We start from the raw sequence: 23,488 nt of genomic DNA, 5'->3' as shown, positions 1-23,488 counted from the left end.
GACTTTTATTAAAGACCTTTGATGCTTTTATTCAAAGCCCTCAAAAACCTGAATGACTTTTATTAAAAGCCTTTAATGCTTTTATTAAAAGCCCTGAAAAACCTGAATAACTTTTATTAAAGGCCTTTGATGCTTTTATTAAAAGCCCTCAAAAACCTGAATGACTTTTATTAAAAGCCTTTGATGCTTTTAAGGTGCTTTTATTAAAAGCCTTCAGAAACCTGAATGACTTTTATTAAAAGCCTTTGATGCTTTTATTAAAAGCCCTCAAAAACCTGAATGACTTTTATTAAAAGCCTTTGATGCTTTTATTAAAAGCCCTCAAAAACATGAATGACTTTTTTTTAAGCCTTTGATGCTTTTCAGGACTTATAAAAGATCCATTGATGTTTCTGATGGCTTTTATAAAAACCTCTGGATTCTTGATGCTTTGTAATGGCTTTGTCTTAAAAGTAATTAATATTACAGATTAAAAGTTCAAAGTTCTCAGGATTGGGTTGCATTTACAGGCTCTAATACAGCATAGTGGATAACACTGCTGCCCTCCAGTTGTCATACTGGGGTTCAATTACCAGTCCAGAAAAATCACACCATGCTATACCAATTAGAGTCCCTGGATAAGCCTCTTAACTTTACATTCACCAACCTGTGTAACGGGTTAGCATGATTGAGACATGGGAGTCCAGGACAGTTGGGGGATTTCCCTGCTCCAAAAGACCTAAACTAAACCCGGCATTAACAGGTGAGTTGAATCAATCAGGTGTGCTTGAGCAGGAAAAGCCCAAAACTGTGCAGGAATCCAGCCATCCAGCCCCGGAATTGCCCATCACTGGGAAAGAGCACCAGTCAAATGTCACATTGAACATGAACAAATAAAATTCTTTCCTTTTACCACCTCCATACCCTCCATATCCTTATGAGTTTGGCCAAAAGATGTTAAGCTTAGTGGGTAAAACAGAACCAGACAGGATATTAGGTTTCTACAGGGAACTGGGAGGGCTGACATGGAGATTTAGCTACCTCTGGCTGCTGGTTGATAGCCCAGGCCTCCAAATTATTTGTCCCCAGATATGCTGATATCCTCACTTATCCAGCTTCCTTGGGACTTTCAACTATTACGTTTTCTTGGCTTTAGATACACCCTAATACACAAATCCACTCTTAAGCTTGTTCTTTGTTTATCTTGCCTACTAACTCAGTTGCTAATAGTGCCATCACAAGGTTCTCCACCACCTGCTACGGGTACTATCAGATGTTCACATATGACTTGTGTTTGTACTGACCCTTTCTGGATATTTCCTGCGCTAATCAGTCTACCAGATCTCCACTCATACCGTATGCAAATAAAAATAAATGAACAAACTCTTCGTGACACCCACCCTCTTCGTCAGTGATGAGCATATAGAGCGCTAAATCACAAGCTGGATTCCTAGGGCTCCCATTTGCATAATTTCTAAAGATGTAGACCCCTGAGTATGTGGGTGGGGCACAGTAACTCTATAGGACTTCACAGTGCAGCTGAAGCTCAAAGGAGGAATGGCGAGCAGGCACTCCGAAGAGGACCTTTCTTGCCCAATCTGTGGAAAGATTTTCCAGCAGCCTGTGGTGCTGTTCTGCAGGCACAGGTTCTGTAAACCGTGCCTAGAGAGCAGCTGGAGCGGCGGGGGAACTTGTGAATGCCCGCTGTGCCTTCAGCCCTCTTCCTGTGGAGAGCTCATGGTTAACGCTACTCTTGAGAAGACCTGTGACAGCTTCTTGATGGAACGCCGCAAGAACAACCCTTTTGCATGTAAGGAACACGGCGAGACGTTGACCCTCTTCTGTCTGGAGGACCTGCAGCCCACTTGCGTTGCTTGCAAGTCATCCAACGGCCACAAGGGCCACAGGTTGTATTCTCTGGATGAGGCATCGCAAGACTGTAAGGTAAGTGCAGATAGCGGAGGTGCTTTGAGGAGTTTGGGGGATGTTGGAGAGGTTTACTAACAGTGCCATAGTCGTTTATGGCTCCCTCTCACAGGTTAAGCTATGAGAAAGGGAGGTGGCAGAGGTCTGCAAAAGCTCTCCATCATAAACGGTCAGGAGTAATTCAATGAGTAATAAACCATGCTCAAGGGATGCCTTCTAAACCATCAATCCTTCAGTGCCTAAGAAGCAGTGTTATTTGTGGGGTCTTAAGCAGAGTTTGTCACCTACTAAGAATATCCCTATATTTTCATTGGCTCTGGCAGCCGGCCTCCTGAAAAAGCTGAAACCAGACTCCCCAGTGCTTTCTCAAGTGTCTATCACGCTTCGTTCCAGTCGCAGCACCTAACTTAATGGCTTTGGTTAGGGCACTGCTGGGGCAAAGGGAACACCAACCATTTGAGAGTTTTCGAGAGACTACATCCACAGCGGACCACCACACCATACACCACACATCTTGCAGAAGCTATGACAAATTCCAAACAGGCATGATGAACTTCTCCAAATGTCCCACTGTCGACCCTTGTTTGACTTTCGAAATGAAACATGCCCTAAAGGCCTAAAGTTATGCTGTAAACATTCAAACTCAACAGTCTGGCAATCCCAAACCTTGCTCTAATTTACTGGGAGGACGTTTGACGTTCTGCCATCTCTTCTACTGCATTCTATTTCAGGCGGAACTCAAGTCTGCCCTAAAGCCCTTGCAAGAGAAGTTGAAGGCCTTCAAGAAAGTTAAACTCACATACGATCAGACGGCAGAGCATATTAAGGTATTCTGAATGTCTGAACTTCATTGTCTGACCAGAATTATTTGAAAGGAAACAAGTGTTCTTTGGTGCACACATCCTTTTTGATAGTCCCCCTTTTTATGGCTGTTATAGATTCAGGCAGAGCACACAGAGAGGCAGATAAGAGAAGAATTTGAAGCCCTGTACCAGTTCCTGCGAGATGAAGAGGCTGCCAAGCTCTCTGAACTGAAGCAAGAGGAGACTCAGAAGAAGCAGACAATAATGGAAAAGATTGGCGAGATGGAAAATGAGATCACAGTCCTCTCGAACACCATCCTAAACGCCGAAAAGGAGATGAGCGCTCAGGATATCCCGTTCCTCCAGGTACAATGAGCCTTCCTTTTGCACTTTTGAGGAACAAATGGAAACGCCTTGACTTTAGAGGTCAAGTTAGAACTTCTTACCCAACATTAGTCATACATATTTAGGGTTGTGAGAACATCTAGCAAGACCTTTTTTTTTGTTCCCCTCTAGAATTACAAGGACACAATAAAGAGGTATGTGAATCCTTCAGCAACTTCGACATGCCTTCTCCAATTTATGAGCTCAATTACAAGTGGACAAACATGCTAAAAGCTTTAAAGCTTTAGGATACAGATTACTCTGTCAACATGCCTGATTTATGATCCAGCTGACTCAGTTGATGTCACTATGTGCAGAACCTGGCGCATACCACAGGATCCAGAGATGTTATCCGGGTCTCTGGTAGACGTAGCCAAACACTTAGGCTCGTTAAAATTCAACATCTGGGAGAAGATGAAGAATATCATTCAGTACAGTAAGTATGTAGACGTCTACAAGCTATATACAGTAGGGATGTCCTGTTCAAGGTTTTTTTTTTTTTTATCCCCTAAACCGATTCAAATCTCTTAATTCTGACTATCGGCCGATACCGATCCAAACCTTGTATTTCAATAAATTATACAGCCCCACACTTTAGGTAAGCTGTGATAATCCACAACAGTGAACAGCTGTGAAATCACTATGTTTAGCCCCAGTTTCTAAAATCAGACTAAATTATGTGATTTACTTTGTTTGAAGCAACTTTTGAAACAACTGTTTTAAACTCTACAGTGTTTAATATCTCACAGTCCAGTCTGACTGACCTACTTGACCATTCAGCTCCCTTTACAAGTCTGTAGTCAGGTAACTGAGCGTGTCTGCATTAGCATTAGCATTAGTCTCCTTCTCGGTTCTGAATGCACTATAGTGAAGTTACGGTTAACTGATCTGAGCTTGTCTAGTTCATGTAGAGAAGTACAGCCAATAGAATAGGACTTTCTGGAGCAGTACATATGTAACAATGCCTAATGCCAGGTGTGGTCTTGAGGGGTATAAGCTGTGGAGCAGTGAAACTGCGTTCTCTGGAATGATGGTTGTTCTCCATCCAATACTTTTGGGATGAGGTGGGTGGTGATGCTCCACAGCAATGCTCCAAAATCTCACAAATGCCTTCCCTGGACAGTAGAGACAGTTACTCCCAGGAAAGCTGGATAAACATCTTTCTTAATACACTTAATTCTAGAAGAAACAATGAATGAGCAGGTGTCCCAATACTTTTGTCACTTTAGCGTAGGTCCATAATTCACATGAACCCACTGTAAACTAAGCTGAATCAATTCATTCATTGGTGCAGCTCCCGTGACTCTGGACCCCAACACTGCAGCAAGCTGCTTCCAGCTGTCGCAAGACCTGACGGCCCTGCAGTGCTGCACGCAGGCCTTCAAGCTCCCGGACAACCCAGAGCGCTTCGACGTCAGCGCTGAACTGCTGGGTTCTGAGGGCTTCTGCTCAGGCAAGTACAGTTGGGATGTGGAGGTCAAAAACAACACCTACTGGGTCATCGGAGTAGCCAGCGAGTCCGTCAAGAGGAAAGGCAAGAACATCCTGACCCCAGCACAGGGATTCTGGACCATTCGGCTGCGGAACGGCGAGTACAAGGCCTGCTCTGCTCCTTGGTCGCCTCTGAGCATGACAAGAAAGCCAGAAGTGGTGAGGGTTGTGCTGGACATGGACAGGTGTAAGGTCAGGTTCTTTGACCCGCGGGAGAGGACGCCACTCTTCACTTTCACGGACATAGTCACCCCCCGAGCCCTGCCTTACTTCTGCAGTGCCTGTAAGGATCATCCGCTCAGAGTGCTACCAGCAAGTGTGTCTGTGACGGTGCGGAGCGAGTGGTTCACAGAATGACCCTCTCTCTGTGATTCGCCCCTCACTGTGCCCCCTTCAGTCTGGGCTGTGCAGCAGCTCAGGTGGTGGTGAAGGTGGTGTAGCTTGAAATGTAACATTAGCTCAAATATATTGACAAGTTATTTCAGATGAATAAAAATTCTGAAGTACAGTGACTGAAAGGTTAACTTGTGGGTTAACGAGAAATAAAGCTTCTAAAGACACTTAAGCGTTTGCAAAGTGGATGCTATGCACATTTTTGAGTCTGAAACACTGCCTCTGATTTGTTAAATGACAATGTTGAAATGCTTTTAATTTCACTGCCCAAGAAATGTCAAGTGGTGCAACTGATTTGTAAAATTATATTTTCCTACTAGTAAAGCCAACAATCCCTTAGTCTATCTACAGCGACTATCACATTATTATTGTGTGGTTGTGTTTGCATTTACAATAATTTAAAATTGGGTAATTATAATTACCAAATTGGGAAGAAAATGGGAGAAAATTTAGATTTATTTTGCATTCTAGTGGACAGATATGATCTTTAACATCTGATTTTAGACTTTAAAAGACAGAAAACTAATTATACAAATATGCTTATTAATGCATTCAATACAACAGTTATTCACGTCATAATTATCAAACATTTGTTCATTTTAACCCATTATTTATTGATTTCAATTAATATTTTACCTGGTTGCACCACCTGACATTAGTAATGACAGTAAATTTGCTGAATAACTTTTAAATTTCAAATACAAAATGTGTGTTAGTCAACAACATCTTTTAAAGTAAAACTTTGATTACATCATAACTAGAATAGACACTATAGTGCACTAGAGTGATTAGATAGAGTGTAATGGATTGTGGATATTATATATATATATATAATGGAGATATATATATATATATATCTCAATCAGCTGTGTCTGATCCACTCGTACCAGCACAACACACACCAACACCATGTCAATGACCCACCACCCAAATACTGGCTGCTCCGTGGTGGTCAGTCCTGTGAGGTCCTGAGCATTGAAGAACAGGGTAAAAAGGAGGCTAACAAGAGTATGGTGAGTGGAGCTCATTTCAAATGGTCAGATTATTCTGATATGACTGTGTGTGTATATTACATATTATATTATGTTATATAAAGTAAATTAATTATAATTCAACAACACCAATCTCTCTGAGAGGTCTAAAAACTGTAAAAAGTAAAAAAAAACAACTGCAAATTACACCGGCATCCAGACTCAAAATATAGCATGATGCATTGTTATTAATGATGCATTACCTGTGTTTTCTCTGTTGGCGTTTAAAATTTGGTTTATTTCATAGATTTCAAACAAATTCACACCACAGTATTTTGAATTCATAATTAAAATATTTCATTGTTTTCTTTATTTTAGGGGTTTGAGAAGTTACATGACTTTAAAAACAAGCAAAATCAAGATTGAAAAGGGTTTTTATTTTAGCTTGATCTCATAATTCAACTCAAACGTCAAAAGGAAGGAGAGCTCAAGAGAACTCGAGTGTCAGTGTTCACACTGATTTACATGATTACAATAAAATGGATTGGATAAAATTAGTGTCCACTGTAAAGTATCTAAACTGTAACAATCTCCATGCAGGCACTGAACCCATCTTCTCCAACTGAACTCCTCAGATTGGGTAGATTAGACTTAAGGCACTTTGTATTAGATGTGTATACAAATACACACTTATAACCAAATTGAACCGAGAAGTTTTAAAGCTGTCTGGAGCGTAGAGAAGATTACTGTTAGTGTTTGGCATCACGTACAGGGATCATTCTCAATAGGGTAAATTATACACGCCTATAAAAGTTTTCAGGTAATACTTAAAAAGCACTTTGCTCCAAAAACAAAATAACAACAACAAAAAAACAGGCCAAAAACGGTGTGAAGGACTTTCAGTAAATAGGGCTTAATAAAACTGTGGATTTTCATCCTTCACTCTTTCTGGTCAGTGCATGATGACCTGGTATTTATAGAAAAACAGGGAAATAAGCAAACAGGGAGCACAGATACTCCCGAGAGTATTTCCCTTCATCTACATGAACATCCCTAAAAAAATGACTTTTCAGTAAGACTTCATTGAAGGGCAGCATTCGTAAGACTAATGCTATGGTCCACCTAAGCCTAAGCTAATTTCAACAACTGTGAAAAAGGCTGATTTTGGCAATTTTTGCATGATTTCATCGTTATTATTGGAATAAGCCTTTATTGAGGTTTACATAGGTTCACATCAGGTGTTGTGAAAGCCTTGCTACCTCATGAACGCTGCCCTTCAGTAGCGTTACCTACTTTTCACATTCAGCAGAGCACGTACACTGGCTGTTTAGCAGGCTCAGTGTGTTCTTGTGAAGTACACTCTTAAAAATGAAGGCGCTTCCAAGGGTTCTTTCAGCGATGCCATTGAAGAACCCCTTTTGCTTCCATAAAGAACCACGTTTATTGTCTCTACTCTCAAATTGTCTCTTTTCTCTCCCAATTTGATATGGCCAACTAACCCACGCGTTCGTAGCTCCCCCAGCATCCCTAGGAGCGTGTGGACTGGCGCGTAAAGCCACCCGCTACCGTTTCAAACTGCCGCTAGCTCCCTGTGCTGGTCAATATCTCTTAGAGTGATTAGGGGAGAGAGAGAGAGAGAGAGAGAGAGAGAGAGAGAGATCTACTGCATTTGAAAGAAAGACATCTACTGCATCTGAGAGAGCACTGCCAATTGTGCTCTTTCCGGCTCCAGCTGCTGAAGGTTCCTCACAATCACACACATTTCATAAAACCATAGGTTTTTCGTTTATGGAACCAAAAGTGGTTCTTCTATGGCACCACTTAAAGAACCATGTGAAGCACCTTTGTTTTCAAGAGTGCAGTTTGCCCTTCTGGAAGAAATCTTGCATATCAAAAGCAGGTCTTTTGCTGGTAACAGAGCTTCCATTTGATGTACTCCTTAAATCCAACGTGCATCTCATGCAAAACGCAGAGTATGCACTCAGAAAAATATCATAATGAAAGCTTTCAAATGTAGTTCCGTTCAGTTAATCAGTGCTAAACATTGGCAGACTACATGTCAACAGTACAAATCACAGCAGAGTCCGTTTGCATTTCTGATCCCTGAATCACCACCACAGCTTACCACACCTGCTCTTTACTCTCTCAGAGAGAAATCCTACCTTCCTCTAAGGCACTAAACAGCTCCTCGTTAACAACCTCATAACGCCCTGCTCTGGAGTTAAGAAAGTAGATCCCGTCAGTCGTGACACGAGGGTCGTATCCCTCCCTCTGTAACCGGGTCTTCTGGATTTTGAACGTGCCTGAAAAAAGAAGCAGCAGACAGATGACCCAGCATGTAGGTAAGCAACAGATAGCGTTCCTTCTAGTTCCTCTGCATCTGGACCACTGATGTTCTGATGCCATGACTCACTCACCTGTAGTGTCCACGTGTGGGGAGATGCGGAGAAAGACTGGCCGAGCGTAGGGCGGCAGGGCCTTCTGGACTTCTCTCAGAAAAGATTCACAGTTAAAGCTCCCGGTTGTGTCAGCAATGGCTGCCATACCAGCTTTTCCCTCCACACCTGTAATTGCAATCATTCATGGGATACAGAGCAAAACATCTAAAAACCGTCTGCCCGATTCCCTTGTCTGCTCAATTCGCAAGAGAAGCTCATCTGATTTCACCCACCTGGCACGTTGACTCCATATACTGCCACATCTGTCTGGCCAAGGAGGCCGCTCAGCGTGCCTTCCACCTCAGTTGTTGAGACGTTCTCTCCCTTCCATCGGAAGGTGTCACCGCTGCGGTCCCGGAAGTACATGTAGCCCAGCTCATCCATTACCAGAACATCACCTGAAGACCAAACAAATGTGTATACCGTCAATGGTCAAACAAATAATGAGAGGCATGATTAACCATCTGTGTAAGGGGCATTTACTAGGTTTTTGCATATCTTCTTAAATTTACCTTCACTATAATACCCCATGTGACCTAGAACTCTGGGTGAAGAGATACTCTGCCAGTAAAGCCAGATCTTAAAAATTTGTAATATTTCCTGTGAAAACATCCATTTACTTATGTGGACGAATTGTTTTGGTGCTTGAAACGGGTTTACCAGAGTCTCAGCTTCACAAAAGCAGTGAATTGTGTGAATAAAATAGTATATAAACAACAGAAGACTGGTCAGTTTCACACAAAACACTGACTGACACTCCAGCGCTCACTGGAATGAACACGCTCCGGCCAATACTTTTTGGCATGAATTGGGGATCGGTCATCATCCAACATCCTGAACGCTCTTTTCTCTGAATGCTGAATTTTCTCAGAATCAAATCCTCCCATCAGTGCTCCCCAAAAGCTAGTAGAACGCCTTCTTCCTTGGACAGTTACTCCGACAAAAGCAGGATCAACTTTTAAAATACCCTTGGCGAAAAATCAATAAATGAACATGTGTCCAAATACTTTTGTCCACATAGCGCATGTATTAAATAAGACTACTCTACTTCTTTTACAGGCCGTACATCAGTCTACTCAAACTCCTAAACACGTCATCACCTTCTCCTTTCTTTTCTCTCCCCCATGTGCTGAGCTGCCCCCTGCTGACGTGAGCCCAATGGTGGTTGGCTGCCCTTGCCTACCCATTGGATCCTTTCCCGCTGTAAACCGCTGTGCTCCTCCTAAACCCTTGTGTATTTCCCTCCTTTTTTTCCCTCTCTCTCTCTTTCTCTTTCCCATGTATTGAGATGCCCAGTTCCAACTTCCTGATGCCCAAAAATGCCCTGGACCGCCAGACCTGCTGAGAATGCACCTATACCTGACAGGTAGGCTGTATCGTTGTGCTTGAAGACGTTGTGAGCGATCTTCTTCCTGGTAGCCTCCTGACTAGCATACCCATCGAAGCGACGCAGAGGGTCCTGCTGGTTAATTCTGCCCACCAGGAGCCCTGGTTCTCCTGAAAAACATCAGAAGGGTCAATGGTGCAGCAAACAAAGCATCACCTTCTGTTTATACTGACCAAACATGCTTCCTTTAAAAAGCATGGTGACCTCACCAGGCCGACACGAAACACAAAGTCCCTCCTTGTTTCGCACCAGCTCCATGGTCTCCTCATCCACTTTCACCAGCCGGATTGGATAAACGTTCGGAAGGATCCGGCTGTTAAAGCCACAGGCTCCCACCTGCAGTGAAGAACACAGAATAAGGACAGACTCTCGGAGTTACAGCAAAGGCTGGATTAACCTGCCTTGCTGATTTCTCATCGTAGCTCATTTTCAGGCTACAATTCTGCTTAATCTGTACCCAGAACAACTTCAAAGGACACAACCTGGATTAGATTGAACTGTCCCGAAGTTCCACCACTGAAACTTCTTTTTATTCTAGGATTAGGACACGGGCTTCAAACCCCAGATTTAAAGACTCTCATGAACTGAACATGAACCCTGACCTTGCCATCCATATTGGCAATGCTGCAGTTACACTCGGTGGCTCCGTAGAACTCCCCAATCTGCTTGATCCCAAAGCGCTCAGTAAAGGCTTCCCATACGCTGGGACGGAGCCCGTTTCCCACGGCCAGGCGTACGCGGTGCCCCCGCTCTGATGGGCGCACCGGTTGGGACAGCAGATAGCGGCAGATCTCCCCTATGTACTGCACCACCTGGAGGGGCACAGGAATCATAAGTTGTCAACCTGACTTGCAATTAAGACTATGAGTTACATTATCGTGAATAGGGCAGTGTACTGGAGGAACCTGGCAATACAATAGACATCAAGATAAAGGGGCTACAATTCAGTATAGCATGATATACTGCAATTGGACTATTAATTAAATATCAAGACTGTGACTTTTTGAGAATCGATACAGTATGGCATAACATAATATCTCGATACTTCGATATATCGATATTTTCTAACAGCTCTAATCATGAAAATACAAACACACAAATAGTCTTACAGTACAGTTGTACTTGATGCAGTCCTCCCAGAAGCGGCTAGCCGAAAACTTCTTTTTCACCACCACGGTCAGCCCGTTGATAAGACACTGACCCACACCCATTATGTTCCCTAGGAGAAAAAAGTCAGAGAATGATCCAACCTGTCTACTAAACCAAATAAATGCCAAAAAAAACCACAAACAAACCAAACACTGTGTACCTGCTGAATGGTAGAGCGGCAAGCAGTCATAGATAACATCATCAGACCGCATACGGAAGGAAAGGTACCCAAAAGCAGCAATCCTAAAATACCTAAAAGACAAAAGACAAAGAACTAACTTGTGTGAGGTTCACTTACATCATCGCTCAGAATTAAACAGGCTGTTTCTGATACTGTGTCTTTAAGACGGAGATAAGCTAGATGAGCTCTGTTCTGATTGGCTGTCCTGTATTGTGCCTAGGGCTGCACGTTGTTGGAAAAAACTAATATAGTGATATTTCGTTGTTCTGAGATATATATTGCGAGATTAGAAAATATGTTAATTTTCACCAGATTTCTCCAGAAGTCAGTGATCCAACATGTCGTGATATTAATAATGCCCTCTGTGGATCAAAGACTGGATTACAATAAAAGATACTGGGCCGATATAATCCGCCTCTGGTAGAGCCATCATGGAAAATGAGAACAGTGGCGAACAAGCAAGTTGTAGCTTGATATGCATAACAAAATTTGCCTTATGGGTCCATGTGCAGCTCTAATTGTGCCTCATTCAATAAGCACTCAGAGCGGAAACACTCCTGAGAACAGTGGCGTATGAGTGGGCAGGGCTAAACGGTGGCAGGCTGAACTGGTGAAGATATGTAAATGAGCTGGTTCTTGTGACTGTCACAGAAACAGTCAATTCAAAACGGGCTGTTGCTCTGGTTCTTAATGTTTTCTGTGGCCTTGTTTTCCAAAAATTACCATAATTCACTTTAACAATGTCCATTTTCCAGCCTCTCTTTATCCCTCGACGTTAAACAGGGTGTTTCTGTCACTGCGCCTTTAGAACAGGACATTAGATAGATGAGCTCTCTTCTGATTGGCTGCGATTCTGATTGATGCGACTCAAAAAGCACTCAGAGAGGAAACACTCCAGATGGTGGTGGTGAATGGAACATACTTCTATTATTAATATATATTACTAATATATTTTTTATCATTTAATTCATATTGTATTACCCTCTTAACGCAGGAAGGCTTTTTACGCACCAAGGTGTATTACTTAGTAATTTCTGGGGCTATTCTTTGGTGATGGATGTTGGTAATAACACTTTCTGCCCACCGGTGGTCCACAGACTGTTTAAGGGGGGAATTTATTATCCTTTATGCCAATAAAACGACAAGGATATATAAGAATGCTGTTTTCCATGACAGGGGCCCCTTAAAAAGTCCTCGGTGAGACATGCACAAGTGCACTAGTTACCTGGTGACCTGACTTACCGACTGTGTACCACAATAGCAGCTTTTGGAAGTCCGGTGGTACCAGAGGTGTAGATGTAGAACAAACGGTCTGTAGGTAGAAAAGACAATTAGACCAGGCCTTTGCACTCACAAATCCCGACTCGCCCACACCGCACTGCACCCACCCACTCACCCACCCACCACCCCTCTGTATTCCAAAACCAGTACTCCACTACGTACATCATTTGTTCCAACTGCGTGCAAACACCTTTTATCCCAATCTAGAACAAAATGTTCTTTTAGGACACATTTCTTGAGACCCACAACAGTGAGTACCAGACAAAACCTGAAGGATCAAAATTCACCTTTTTTTAAAGGTTAATCTGCTGAAATAGATCACGTCAATGTGCTTTTTGCTAGTTTTGATTAATTTTCCACGTTAAAAAACAAATAGGTAAACACACCACAAAGACCAGGCCAGTCCGATATCACACCACGGCCCCAAGAGTTCCTGTGAAAGTTCTCAGAGTTAATCTGCATGAATAAGTTATTTCAATCAGCTTTTGTCTGAATGCTCTTACGGCTAATCGGGACTCCAATTGTATTCCTGCCTCTTAAGTGTAGACCATGAATAATCACTCACGCGACTCTGTTCGAGTGTTTGAAGTCTGTTCTTCAGCAAACTGGACATGAAAGTAAACAATGTTGATGAGGAAGAATGAATTAAAGCAGATTTGCACTGAAGTTACAAGGATGACACAACGGAAGTCCATTATTTGTTTGCATTATTAGCTTTGCAGCTTCACTGCACAAGAAACTAAGCTTTGGACACCAAACAGGTCCTGGCTCAAAGCTGTAATCTACACTTCCACAGAAATCCTACATTGCCTCCACAGTTGAGGCTGTATGCTTTACATCATCACTTTTAGTTCCAATAAGAAACTTGTTTGTAATCCAGGTTCATCAGATCTTTACAAAGATCTTCAAGATTGTACTTCTCTGGCTTACGTTGGTGTTGCCTCATCCACAGGAGTTTGGTCCAGAACTCTCCAGGTTATTAAATGTACCCTAAAGTCTGACTGTTCCTGAAGCTACGAAGTTCTTGCAATGTATCTCATGGTAATTCTCCTGATGCCGTCATCTCAGCTGTACCGTCTCTGACGGTTGTGGTCGTCTTTGCGGTTTTCACCTGGTCACTTCATGGCTCTTGAGTATCAGGATAATATCTGGATAAGGCCAAGTCTCATAAAAACGCATGAGTAAACACACCCAAGTGTGTACCGTGCCGGAGTTCAACTACTGAGTCCACCTCTCTGAGTGGGCCTGGGTATAGTTCACTGAACTGTACCCAGCGATTACACTATTCAAGCGAAAACGTGCTCGGCCACGATACAGTTAATCTAGTGTCTATAATATTTACTCAAGTGTTTAATATGTACTGATATTAAAAATCAACTTGATAGGCTATAAATGTATTCATTTCATCTATTTCTAATACTCCAATAAAGCTTAATCTCACATCTTGACTTGTTTCTTGACACCCCCCCCCATCCCCACCCCAAAATATTTTTGTCATTTGTCATTTAACATGCAACGTTTAGCATATAGTGTATTTTTAAAGCCGTTAGTAGAAGAAAGGACTGGAGGACAAACTGTGAAAGAAGATACAGTTAATCTAGTGTGTATAATATTTATATTTATGATATTTAAAATATTTACATGATTTTAATATTTATAACTGTTTAATATGTACCGATATTAAAAATATACTTTAAAGGCTATACATTTATTTATTTAATTTATTTCTAATGCTTCAATTTATTTCTAAAGCTTAATCTCACATCTTGATTGTTAACCCTGGCCCCCAAAAAAATGTGAGTGCATAGTTTGTCTTTTAAGATGCAACGTTTAGCATATAGCGTATTTTTAATGCCGTTAGTAGTAGAAAGGACTGGGGAACAAACTGTGAAAGAAGATGCCTTGAACTTGATTCAAGCCCTTTAACACAACACTGATTACAACACAGAGATGTTGCTAAAGTGACCTTTATCAACACTTGGATCCTCCACATCGAAACAAGTGAAAGGGTCAGCACTCACCATTAAATCCCTTCGACTGGGTGCAAGGGGGAGGATGGCGTGGAGAGGAAGCCAGTATGGGATCCAGGGGCTTAGCATTGAGGGCATCCATCTGATCAGGTCTTAGTTCCCCAGTGCAGAAGCGCATCATAGACGGACTGAGGGAAGAGCTTACCTCAGACACGGCTGTTGACAGACAGAACAACAGGAAGAAAATACACAAATGAGGTGAATCTGAAACCTTAAACATGCAGAAGAACACTGCTGTAGAAGAGGATAGGGCAAGCCTTTCTGTAGGGACTGTATTCTCATTAGTTTACACTCATGAAACTCCTGCCTGGTCCGACTGGAGATTATGAGATTACAAAAATCCCATTTATTCAGGATTATATTCAAGCATTGCAAGGTCCGGTTAGATCAGGTAAATAATCTGGATATGGAAACAGGGGAGGCTATGTGCAGCAATAGAGCGGAGGTGTTCAAATCCAGCCCCTGATTCCAAACATGGCCTCGTTTTTAATAATTAATAACATTTTAGCTGTGTTTGTACTGTATCTTTGTAACCGACTGGCCACTGTGTCGTGACTGTGTCAAATCCAGGGCAGAGGGCAGCTGGAGAACCATCAGTAGTTCCACAAAGTAAGTCATGAAACCATCAGAAAATCTCACCATCAGACAGCTCGGCCCCGAAAACCAGAGCCCGGGCTCCAGAGACCCCCAAACAGTGCAAGAGGGAGTCCTGTCTGAGGTTGAAGTTAATCAGTGCCGCCTCCACGCCGATTTTAGCCAAGCCCAGCCAGAGAGCCACCTGAAGAGGTCTGCTCTCCATAAACAGAGCCACAACATCCCCCGAGTTCCAGCCCTGGCTGAGAGCCCAGTGGGCTACGGCGTTGCACAGCTGGTCCAGCTGGGAGAAGGTCCACGTTTCCCCTGTTGCCTCATACACGAGAGCAGGCTTGTTTGGGTGGCGTTTCACAGTCTGGGCAAAGATGGAGGGGATGGTGCTGCCGTTACGCATATAGCGCCACAAGGCCAGCTTCACCCTCAGGAGCACATACAGTCCACTGGTGTACCAGGAAGGAAAAGAACAAATCATTAGCATTTTGACTCAGGTTTGTGTTGGCTGATGTCCAATATGTTGCAACAAATGGGAATTTGCCAGCTGCAAGATTATACATCAGTCGCAGTTCATCATTTACTAAGCACATCTAAAGAGCTTTGGGAAGCACTCTACGGGCTTCACATTACACTCTGGAAAAGCCCAGTTCAGTCGTATAACTCTGGTTACTTTGTCTACTCACTTGAGATCCCTCTTGGCTGTACGGACTGCAACGTAGAGGTACTTCCATCCCCCGGTTCCTAGGTACACCCCGAAGCTGGCTGCCAGGCTCCAGGGCCATGAAGCCCCAAAGAGCCGCAGCAGGCCCAAAGACCCAAAGGACAGGGAGGCAGCTGCCGCATAGTGCATCCTACAGCAGATATAGGGCTGGTGTGAAACAAGCTGGAGAGCTAAACATCACAATACTGCTAACATCTGGAGTAGATCATAGTTTCAGATGATCTTACGGTCTGTATTAATACGTTTATTAAGCCCCTGGTGCATAAATACTGAAAAAGCTGGTTTTCAGGTGGTCTACGCTGAGCTTTGGTGGTCAAGGTGGTTGAAAGGCTGGTCATCCTGACAAAAACGTTACTCTATGCTGGTTGACCAGCTCTTGACCAGCGTAATGTATCTTTTATTTGAGTTCGGTTGAGTAGCTGGTTGATTTTGGTCATGCTGGTCAACCAATGTGGTCAAGCAAGGTCATACTGGTGGTCTAGCTTGATTAAGGTTGATCTTGCTTGTAGACCATCCAAACTATCAAACTCAAACTAAAACATACAGTGTGCTGGTCAGAGCTAAGCTGGTGGTCTTTTTTTTAATTTTTTTTTTTCTATTTTTTTTTTTTTTACATTTTCAGCAGGAAAATGTCTTGCTTGTCAAACTTGACAAACTGAGGGTTTAGGTTTGTTTTTCTTTCTTAACAATCTCATTAAAATATATATTTTTAAGATTGTCTACCATGCAGAAACAAGATTTCCAGAATTAAATCTTACTCTGTTTTAAAACTAAAATTTATTTATGTATTTAAAAACAAAAATCTTCAAAATAATCAAAAAACATCAAGAAAATGATGTTAATGTTTTTGTGTAGACACAAATTCAAATAGTAATTTCTGTAAAAATGTAAAAAATAAATACAATACAAAAATAAATAGTATTAATAGTATTTTTTTCAGATATGTTTGTTATTGAATATATTGCCAAAAATACCTATTTAAATAAATGTTAAAAATGAAAAAGAACTAAAATCGTTATAATATTTATAATCGTAAATATCACGATATCAATATGACCGATATATCAGCCAGCACTAAGCCCCATATACTGCGCTACTGTCAAAGACACGACGTAAACAGACCGGAGCCGAGCGCTGCTCACCTACAGCGAGGCGAGGCGAGTAAAACTGTACGACTCTGGAGGTGTCCGGTGTCCGGTGTCAGGTGTCCGGTGTCAGGCTGCTGTGCACATCAGTAGTTCAGCCCGCTCTGTCCTTACTCGCTGACCGGGACCGAGTGTCCGTCGACATGAGACGACCTTGCGATGAAGTGACAGTGGCGCTGAAGTTAGCCGCAACTGCTAACCCACTGCCCCAAATGTTGTTGACGGTGGGCGGCCGAGGGGAGAAGGGGCCGAGCCAGCGATCCGGAGAGGAAACGGGCTGGTGAAGCTGTGTGATGACGGCGTGTCGAGCTCTAATAAGCGCACGAGGCAGATTCAGCCCTGCTCTCTTTACCGCGCTGCAGAGTGAAAGTGTCCCGCAGCGGCGACAACAGCACGCGTGGGGCGACCGAGCGGCGCGTGAAGCGAGAGTTGGGCAAGAAGGGCTTCAACATGGCCGAAAAGGGGCGACCGCTGTTTTCCAGAATAAAAGTGTGGAGCGGTCTCTGCTGGGCTTACTTTCTCTGTCATGGTTAATGGGGGAAATTCAAACAACAGATTTACTGTTACTGATTGTTTTTTTTGTATAAACTTAGTACATACGATTAGTCTCTGGCAAAAAAAAAAAAAAAAAAAAAAAAAAAAATCTGTTTACTTTCCGTTACCTTTGAAGAGCCAATATGATATGACCCTCTTATTTTATTTTATTTTTAGATCATTTTATTTTATTTTTAGATCATTTTATTTTATTTTTAGATCATTTTATTTTATTTTAAAATCATTTTATTTTATTTTTAAATCATTTTATTTTATTTTTAGATCATTTTATTTTATTTTAAAATCATTTTATTTTATTTTAAAATCATTTTATTTTATTTTAAAATCATTTTATTTTATTTTTAAATCATTTTATTTTATTTTTAGATCATTTTATTTTTAGATCATTTTATTTTATTTTAAAATCATTTTATTTTATTTTTAAATCATTTTATTTTATTTTTAGATCATTTTATTTTTAGATCATTTTATTTGATTTTTAGATCATTTTATTTGATTTTTAGATCATTTTATTTTATTTTTAGATCATTTTATTAGATTTTATTTTATGTAATGCCTTAGAGCTGCATGTATCCCTTCCTTAAAAACAAAGTTACAATGTTATCCTATAAAAATCTACTAAATTAAGAAAAGAGAAAAAAATAATATTTGACGTGGGAAAAATGGGATGGTTAGCCATTTATTTTATGAATTTCTATTTTGAAAAATAAAAACAAATATAGTTTAGCACTTGGCCCACTGGAGCAACCTTCTCTTGGTAAAATATTAATATTAAAGCAGACATCATGTACACCATCTCTCTTTTTTTTCTACTTGAGTAAAAAAACAAACAAACAAACAAAATCCTTGCTTTTAAATGTACATACAGAAATTCTACAATATCTACAATAAAAGTCCTGCAAGTAGTAATTAATTATTTGTTTTAATTTGCTGAACAAATTCCCCTATGTGTGACTGTGTATATTTACAGCTAATGCAGTTCTTTGTCTGCAGTCATACAGGTACCTTTAATACAACCTGCTCATCAAAATAATGCAATTCCATCACTGTAGCAACTAATAGCAAGTTTATAGGATGAATATATAATAAATAAAAACATCTATCAGTGGAAGTCAGAGTAAAAAGATTTTATTCTAGGTCTTTTTGGAACATTTCTATTGGTCAATTCATTTTATGCCAAATTATGTCAGAAAGTGAAAAGTGCAGGTTCTTGCGAGATGCTGACAATTCGCTGTACCAGTCACTCCCCAGTCACTGCCCAGTCACTCCCCAGTCACTCCCCAGTCCACCCCGATGACAACAAAGCAGCTTAGACCAACATTTCGCTGGTAACTAGAGATGCTCTCACACATTCAGATTCAAGCTTTTTTTAGCAGGGCATGCAGTCAGGACACGGCAATAAAGCTGTAAAAACTGTGTGTTGTAAATCCATTCATTTAATTCAGCATGAAAACCAACCGTTTTCTGGTCTGGAAGGCTTTTGAATGAGGCTTGTTGCAAGGAAACCAAAGAGAACAGTGCGCTGGGTTAATGAATATTAGTCTTAAAGGCACAGTATCAAACAAGGCTGTTTTGTTCTAAGGGATAAAGAGAGGTTGGAAACTGTATAGAAACACCACAAAGACTGTTTCTGTCTCACAAACCCACACACATGTGGCTGGACCTCAGAGAACCCAATAAGATACCAGAGAAATGTATAATATGGGCCTTTTCAAAGCAGATAGGATTTTCTAGTCAATCCAAAATACAGATAGAAGACTTCTGCTGTTAAGCAACACATAGTGATCGGTTTGCTCGGGTCCAGAAGTTGAGGACTTTGTTCCCTAGTTTATCTGGTAATGGGACTGGGAGTCTGGGATGGCAGCTTCCAGGAGGATTCATCAGAAGAAAATCTTTCCTGCATCTTCTACACAAAACTCAGTGTCAGATGTTTTCAAAGGAACGTCTAAAGAAGCCTGACACATTTTGGAAGTCCCTTTAGGCTGATGATATATAAATTATATATAGTATAATTTTTTGGCCTCAATGAACAAAAGTATACTTGGAGCAAAAAGGGTGCAGAATTTCATGATAAGAACCCCTTTCCAACTGGTAAGGTTGGGTTTGTGCGGCAGCCGGTGGCACAGGTAGTGGGATTCAGTAAATCTGAGTCTGGGATGGCAGCTCCTATCAGTCCACAACATTCACACAAAATATCACCATTACTTTACATTAGGCAGATGGAGAATGTTGTAATCTGAAATGTCAACTTGCAATTAATAAATAATTATATTTTCCAAATTTTCTCCTAATTTCTGCCTTTTTTCCTCAAGCTCCAGCCTATTCCCTAACACAAACTGCTCAATCAAGGATCTCTGGAGCAGCCAGATGTTAGGTCCACCTCTGTTATAGTACAGGATGATGAATGTTATGGGTGATTTGCACATTTGCTTCTAAGATGTGTTTTAGACGCCTTCTTGCTAATGATCCCCTTCCTTCCCACGTGCGAACACAGACGTCAGCGTAGCCGGATGTTCTGCCGATCCGAGCCTGTGCAGTAGCTGGTCTGGGTCAGGATAGCTCTGTTGGGCCGGAGTAGGCCGCACACTCTGCACAGCACCGCCCTCCTCAGGAGGATGTATACCCACGGGTCCAGGATCTGGTTCCAGGAGGCCATCCTCAAGACCAGAAGAAGCACTGGCTGCTCGTACTGCTCATCCGCTCTGGTAGTGCCTCTGTAGAACTGTCGCACTGATATGGAAATGTAAATCTGAGTAAGGGAAGAGGGTTACAGCACCATTAGAAGAATCTACATGTGCATACAAAAATAAGAGACCCCTCCTTATTTACATCAGAGGATATAAGACAAAGAAGAAAATCTTAACATGACAAAAAGGGAAGGAGCACCATGCAAAAGTTTGGGCACCACAGGAGGAGGTAGAGCCTTACCACATACACATTTGCAGTTTGTCTCTAATGAACTAAGACTAAATCTTTAAGACCCATTCCCCACCTGATGTTTCAAGTACCAGATGCTCTATTTCTTCTTCTTTTTCTGGGCTACTGGTGGTTGGAAGACCAACGTGAGGTGCATAACCACCGCCTACTGAGCAGCCAGTACCATTTATTTAAAATACGAGAACCAGCACCGATACATCTTTGGTTTTTAAGATGTAGGAAAAAAAACATCCAGGAACTTTAACTGTTTTTGGAAAATTAGTTCTTGATCAGTGAGTATTGACATAGAACAGGACTACTTGGCAGTTAAGCAGCTACATAGCTAAGAGCCTGAAGCCCACATAGCAGGAGAAGCCTATAAGAAGATAGCAAAGTATTTCAGGTAGCCGTTTCCTCAGTTTGTAATGTAGTTAAGAAATGGCAGTTGACCAGAAAGGCTGAGGTCAAGCTGAGGTCTGGAAGTGGTGGTGCACTAATCTACTGTGCAGCAACACCTGAACAAATATGACCTTCAAGAGGGATTCATCAGAGGAAAATCTTTCCTGCAGCTTCTACACAAAACTCAGTGTCAGAAGTTTTCAAAGGAACGTCTAAAGAAGCCTGACACATTTTGGAAGTCTCTTTAGGCTGATGAAGTGAAAATAATTTTTTTTGGCCTCAATGAGCAAAGGTATACTTGGAGCAAAAAGAGTGCAGAATTTCACGAAAAGAACCCCTTTCCAACTGGTAAGCACTTCTTGCTTTGGGTTTGTGCGGCAGCCGGTGGCACAGGGAACATTTCACTGCTGGTGGGATTCAGTGAATTCTGATAATGATACTAAAACACCTCATAAATCCACAATGCTCTACCTGAAGAGGTGTAAGATGAAGGTTTTGCCATGGCCCTCACAGTCCTCCAACCGAATCGTACATCTGTGGATAGACTTCAAAAGAGCAGGACAGCAAGATGGCCCAAGATATTTTAAAGCAGGGGTGTCCAAACTTTTGGATGGCAATGTTTATGATTTCAGCTTCTTTCTGAATGACAAAAAATAAATAAGTTGCATTTAATGGTTGTTTTTAATGGAAATTAAGTAAATAAAAGGTGTTCTCTGACTTTGGCACAGCAGTGTATACTTCTTTTTGCTCAGTATTATAAAGACTACTCATGAGTTCTGAGCTTCAAGCTTCTGTTTTGATAAGGGTATTGCAGTGGTTCGTGATTTGGGTTTTAAATAACTCAATATGTTGCACATGGCACGAGGGGAGCATAAGCCTTATTACACGTTCACAGATTTTCCTTTGTCTGCTACAAAAACATGTCTTAGTATTCTGTAAGCATAAACACTCACAAGAAAGGGGCTCCAGCAGACCCAGGAAACCACGTTTATCACCGCTAGCTGTACCATCATCTCCACATCCAAGGACTGCAAAGAAGCGGATTGTCCGTGCCTCCTGGAAGTGGTCGGCTGGAGACCTCGATTGCTAAACCTGGCCTGCAGTAGCGTAAGCCCACTGGTGGTATTGCAGAACACAGAGACAGTCAGTGCCACCAGGCCCAGGCTTGAGAAGGCCAAGGCCAAGCTCAGGTCAGCAGTGGAGCGCGAACCCTGCACAGGGAGGAAACACCAGGTCCCGGGGAACTGGAGCTTGTAGCTGCCCACGCCCAGCAAGGGGAGCGCTGCTAAAGTGAAGGCCATGGCGAAGAGCAGGAGTACGGAGAGGCGCACATGAGCCATGGTGACAACAGCGGAGTGCTGGAGGGACTGGGTGATGCCCAAGCAACGTTCCACTGCCATGGCACAGCCCAGCAGCATAGGGCTCAGGCCGAAGAATACCATAAAGGCACCAAACAGTTTGCAGAAGGCTTGAGTGGGCTCGGTGACTCTGGCTGCTGCCCTTTGCCTCCTGACCTTTTCCAGATGCAGGTACAGGCCGAAGCCCCCTGTGACCAAATGACCCGCCAGATCAGTCAGTAGCAGAGCTGCTGCCAACAACAGAAACGGTGTCTTAGCTCGGCGGTGGAAGCGAGTGTATGACTTGGAAAGGATGGCCAGGGCTGTTAGGTTTGAGAGGGCTCCAAAGGTCATGGTGAAGTAGGACATTGCATAGGTTGGTGGGCTGAGAGGAGAAGAAGCAGTTAAGTTTGGCTTTGGATCATGAGGATAGAGGGAGGAGATGTTCAGGTCTGCACAGTGCTGGCACATGGTGGGAACAGAGGAGGTAAACACAATATCCATAACGAGAGGGCAGGAGATGGGGGAGATGGAGGACAGCAGGTCAAATGTGCATCATCTGGGTCGAACACCTGGAAGAGAAATTCAGAAACATGCACTGAAGGCTTGTGATCATATGTGAAGAAGCCTTAGACTTAGAAAAGTGTCTCAGAATATGGTGTGCTTTTTTAGTTTGTGTCCTAACCTATAAGGTTTGGCCTAAAACCAGGAGACTACTAGGCCCAGCCCAGACTATTCAGATTTAGGTGGGATTGTTTGGTTTTTCAAAAGTCCTGACTCCATAAATAAATTAAATTCTATGAGAAATGACTACTTAAAAACATTATTAAGAATTAACATAGCATTATGCTATTAACTACATGTTGGAGTAATAAATATTGCAAACCAGTACACTAAACCCATGTTAGTTTACCACTTAAAAGGACAATGGTCTGCCAAAAGTGTTATTATAAATGTCTATTACCACAGAATAGCCTCACCAGTTTGTACAGGAGTATCTGTAGTTACTGAGTGTAAATACACCTTAGTCAAGTCAAGTCAAGTCAAATTTATTTGTATAGCTTTTTACAACTGTTGTCATCACAAAGCAGCTTTACATAATTAGTCTGCACTAATGGGTTGTAACACTGTTAACATCCATTGGTTCTTTGCTTTTGTTTGGTTGGAAACCAAAAAGTTGCCATATTGGCACTTCTTCTGGACAAGCTTGTCCATCTCGCGCTCGACTGGAGATCTGATGGGAGTTTCTTTGTTTAATGCCAGAGCCAGGACTAAAACCTACATTATAATTTGTCCAGGAGGCGATTAAAGTTGTGTATGTGTTTCGTTAATTGCTCTTCATTTCAGGCTGGAGCTGTATAGCCAGCAATTAGGAGCAATCTTTTGTTCTGAGTAGGTTTTTGAGCTAACCATT

At 42.0% G+C, this 23,488-nt stretch overlaps 3 protein-coding genes across 4 annotated transcripts; 1 reads left to right on the top strand and 2 right to left on the bottom strand.

Annotated features, from left to right (window-relative positions):
* The first annotated feature begins 840 nt into the window (after positions 1–840).
* Positions 841–5,122, top strand: trim35-13 (tripartite motif containing 35-13). Its single transcript, XM_072675254.1, has 6 exons — positions 841–1,923; positions 2,637–2,732; positions 2,844–3,074; positions 3,225–3,247; positions 3,410–3,528; positions 4,387–5,122. Exons 1-6 carry the CDS (start codon positions 1,537–1,539, stop codon positions 4,938–4,940), a joined length of 1,410 nt encoding a protein of 469 aa, XP_072531355.1. The 5' UTR covers positions 841–1,536; the 3' UTR covers positions 4,941–5,122.
* Positions 5,123–6,280: 1,158 nt separating this feature from the next.
* On the bottom strand, positions 6,281–17,325 carry slc27a1a (solute carrier family 27 member 1a). 2 transcript variants are annotated; one of them, XM_072675249.1, is made up of 13 exons: positions 16,865–17,325; positions 15,685–15,852; positions 15,053–15,447; positions 14,405–14,569; positions 12,345–12,414; positions 11,082–11,173; positions 10,882–10,991; positions 10,375–10,584; positions 9,982–10,108; positions 9,745–9,882; positions 8,619–8,783; positions 8,365–8,511; positions 6,281–8,250 (listed from the first exon to the last, which is right to left on the bottom strand). In XM_072675249.1, the coding sequence occupies exons 2-13, from the start codon at positions 15,849–15,851 to the stop codon at positions 8,093–8,095; spliced, it is 1,944 nt and encodes a 647-aa protein (XP_072531350.1). In that variant the 5' UTR covers position 15,852; positions 16,865–17,325; the 3' UTR covers positions 6,281–8,092. The 2 variants fall into 2 exon arrangements, with proteins under 2 accessions (XP_072531350.1, XP_072531351.1); XM_072675250.1 differs by having other exon boundaries at positions 16,869–17,325.
* Positions 17,326–19,896: 2,571 nt separating this feature from the next.
* ptger1c (prostaglandin E receptor 1c (subtype EP1)) lies at positions 19,897–22,578 on the bottom strand. The gene is made up of 2 exons (XM_072675251.1): positions 21,691–22,578; positions 19,897–20,171 (listed from the first exon to the last, which is right to left on the bottom strand). Exons 1-2 carry the CDS (start codon positions 22,576–22,578, stop codon positions 19,920–19,922), a joined length of 1,140 nt encoding a protein of 379 aa, XP_072531352.1. The 3' UTR covers positions 19,897–19,919.
* Between the last annotated feature and the right edge of the window lie 910 nt (positions 22,579–23,488).

The sequence above is a fragment of the Salminus brasiliensis genome, chromosome 3 (genome assembly GCF_030463535.1).
Source record: "Salminus brasiliensis chromosome 3, fSalBra1.hap2, whole genome shotgun sequence".
In the NCBI taxonomy this organism is placed as follows: Eukaryota; Metazoa; Chordata; class Actinopteri; order Characiformes; family Bryconidae; genus Salminus; species Salminus brasiliensis.
The sequence above is the reverse complement of the archived record's forward strand: the minus strand, read 5'-3'. Positions and strand labels throughout refer to the sequence as shown.

Excerpts from the sequence above, each read along its gene's own strand:
- trim35-13 (XM_072675254.1), top strand. The coding sequence starts at position 1,537 with ATGGCGAGCAGGCACTCCGAAGAGGACCTTTCTTGCCCAATCTGTGGA. Across the intron at positions 2,733-2,843 it reads AGACGGCAGAGCATATTAAG|ATTCAGGCAGAGCACACAGA; the intron begins GTATTCTGAATG and ends TGGCTGTTATAG. Across the intron at positions 3,075-3,224 it reads AGGATATCCCGTTCCTCCAG|AATTACAAGGACACAATAAA; the intron begins GTACAATGAGCC and ends GTTCCCCTCTAG.
- slc27a1a (XM_072675249.1), bottom strand. The coding sequence starts at position 15,851 with ATGCACTATGCGGCAGCTGCCTCCCTGTCCTTTGGGTCTTTGGGCCTG. Across the intron at positions 10,992-11,081 it reads GCCGCTCTACCATTCAGCAG|GGAACATAATGGGTGTGGGT; the intron begins GTACACAGTGTT and ends TTTTTCTCCTAG. Across the intron at positions 8,512-8,618 it reads ATATGGAGTCAACGTGCCAG|GTGTGGAGGGAAAAGCTGGT; the intron begins GTGGGTGAAATC and ends TTGCAATTACAG.
- ptger1c (XM_072675251.1), bottom strand. The coding sequence starts at position 22,578 with ATGGATATTGTGTTTACCTCCTCTGTTCCCACCATGTGCCAGCACTGT. Across the intron at positions 20,172-21,690 it reads TCTGCTGGAGCCCCTTTCTT|ATTTACATTTCCATATCAGT; the intron begins GTGAGTGTTTAT and ends TCCCTTACTCAG.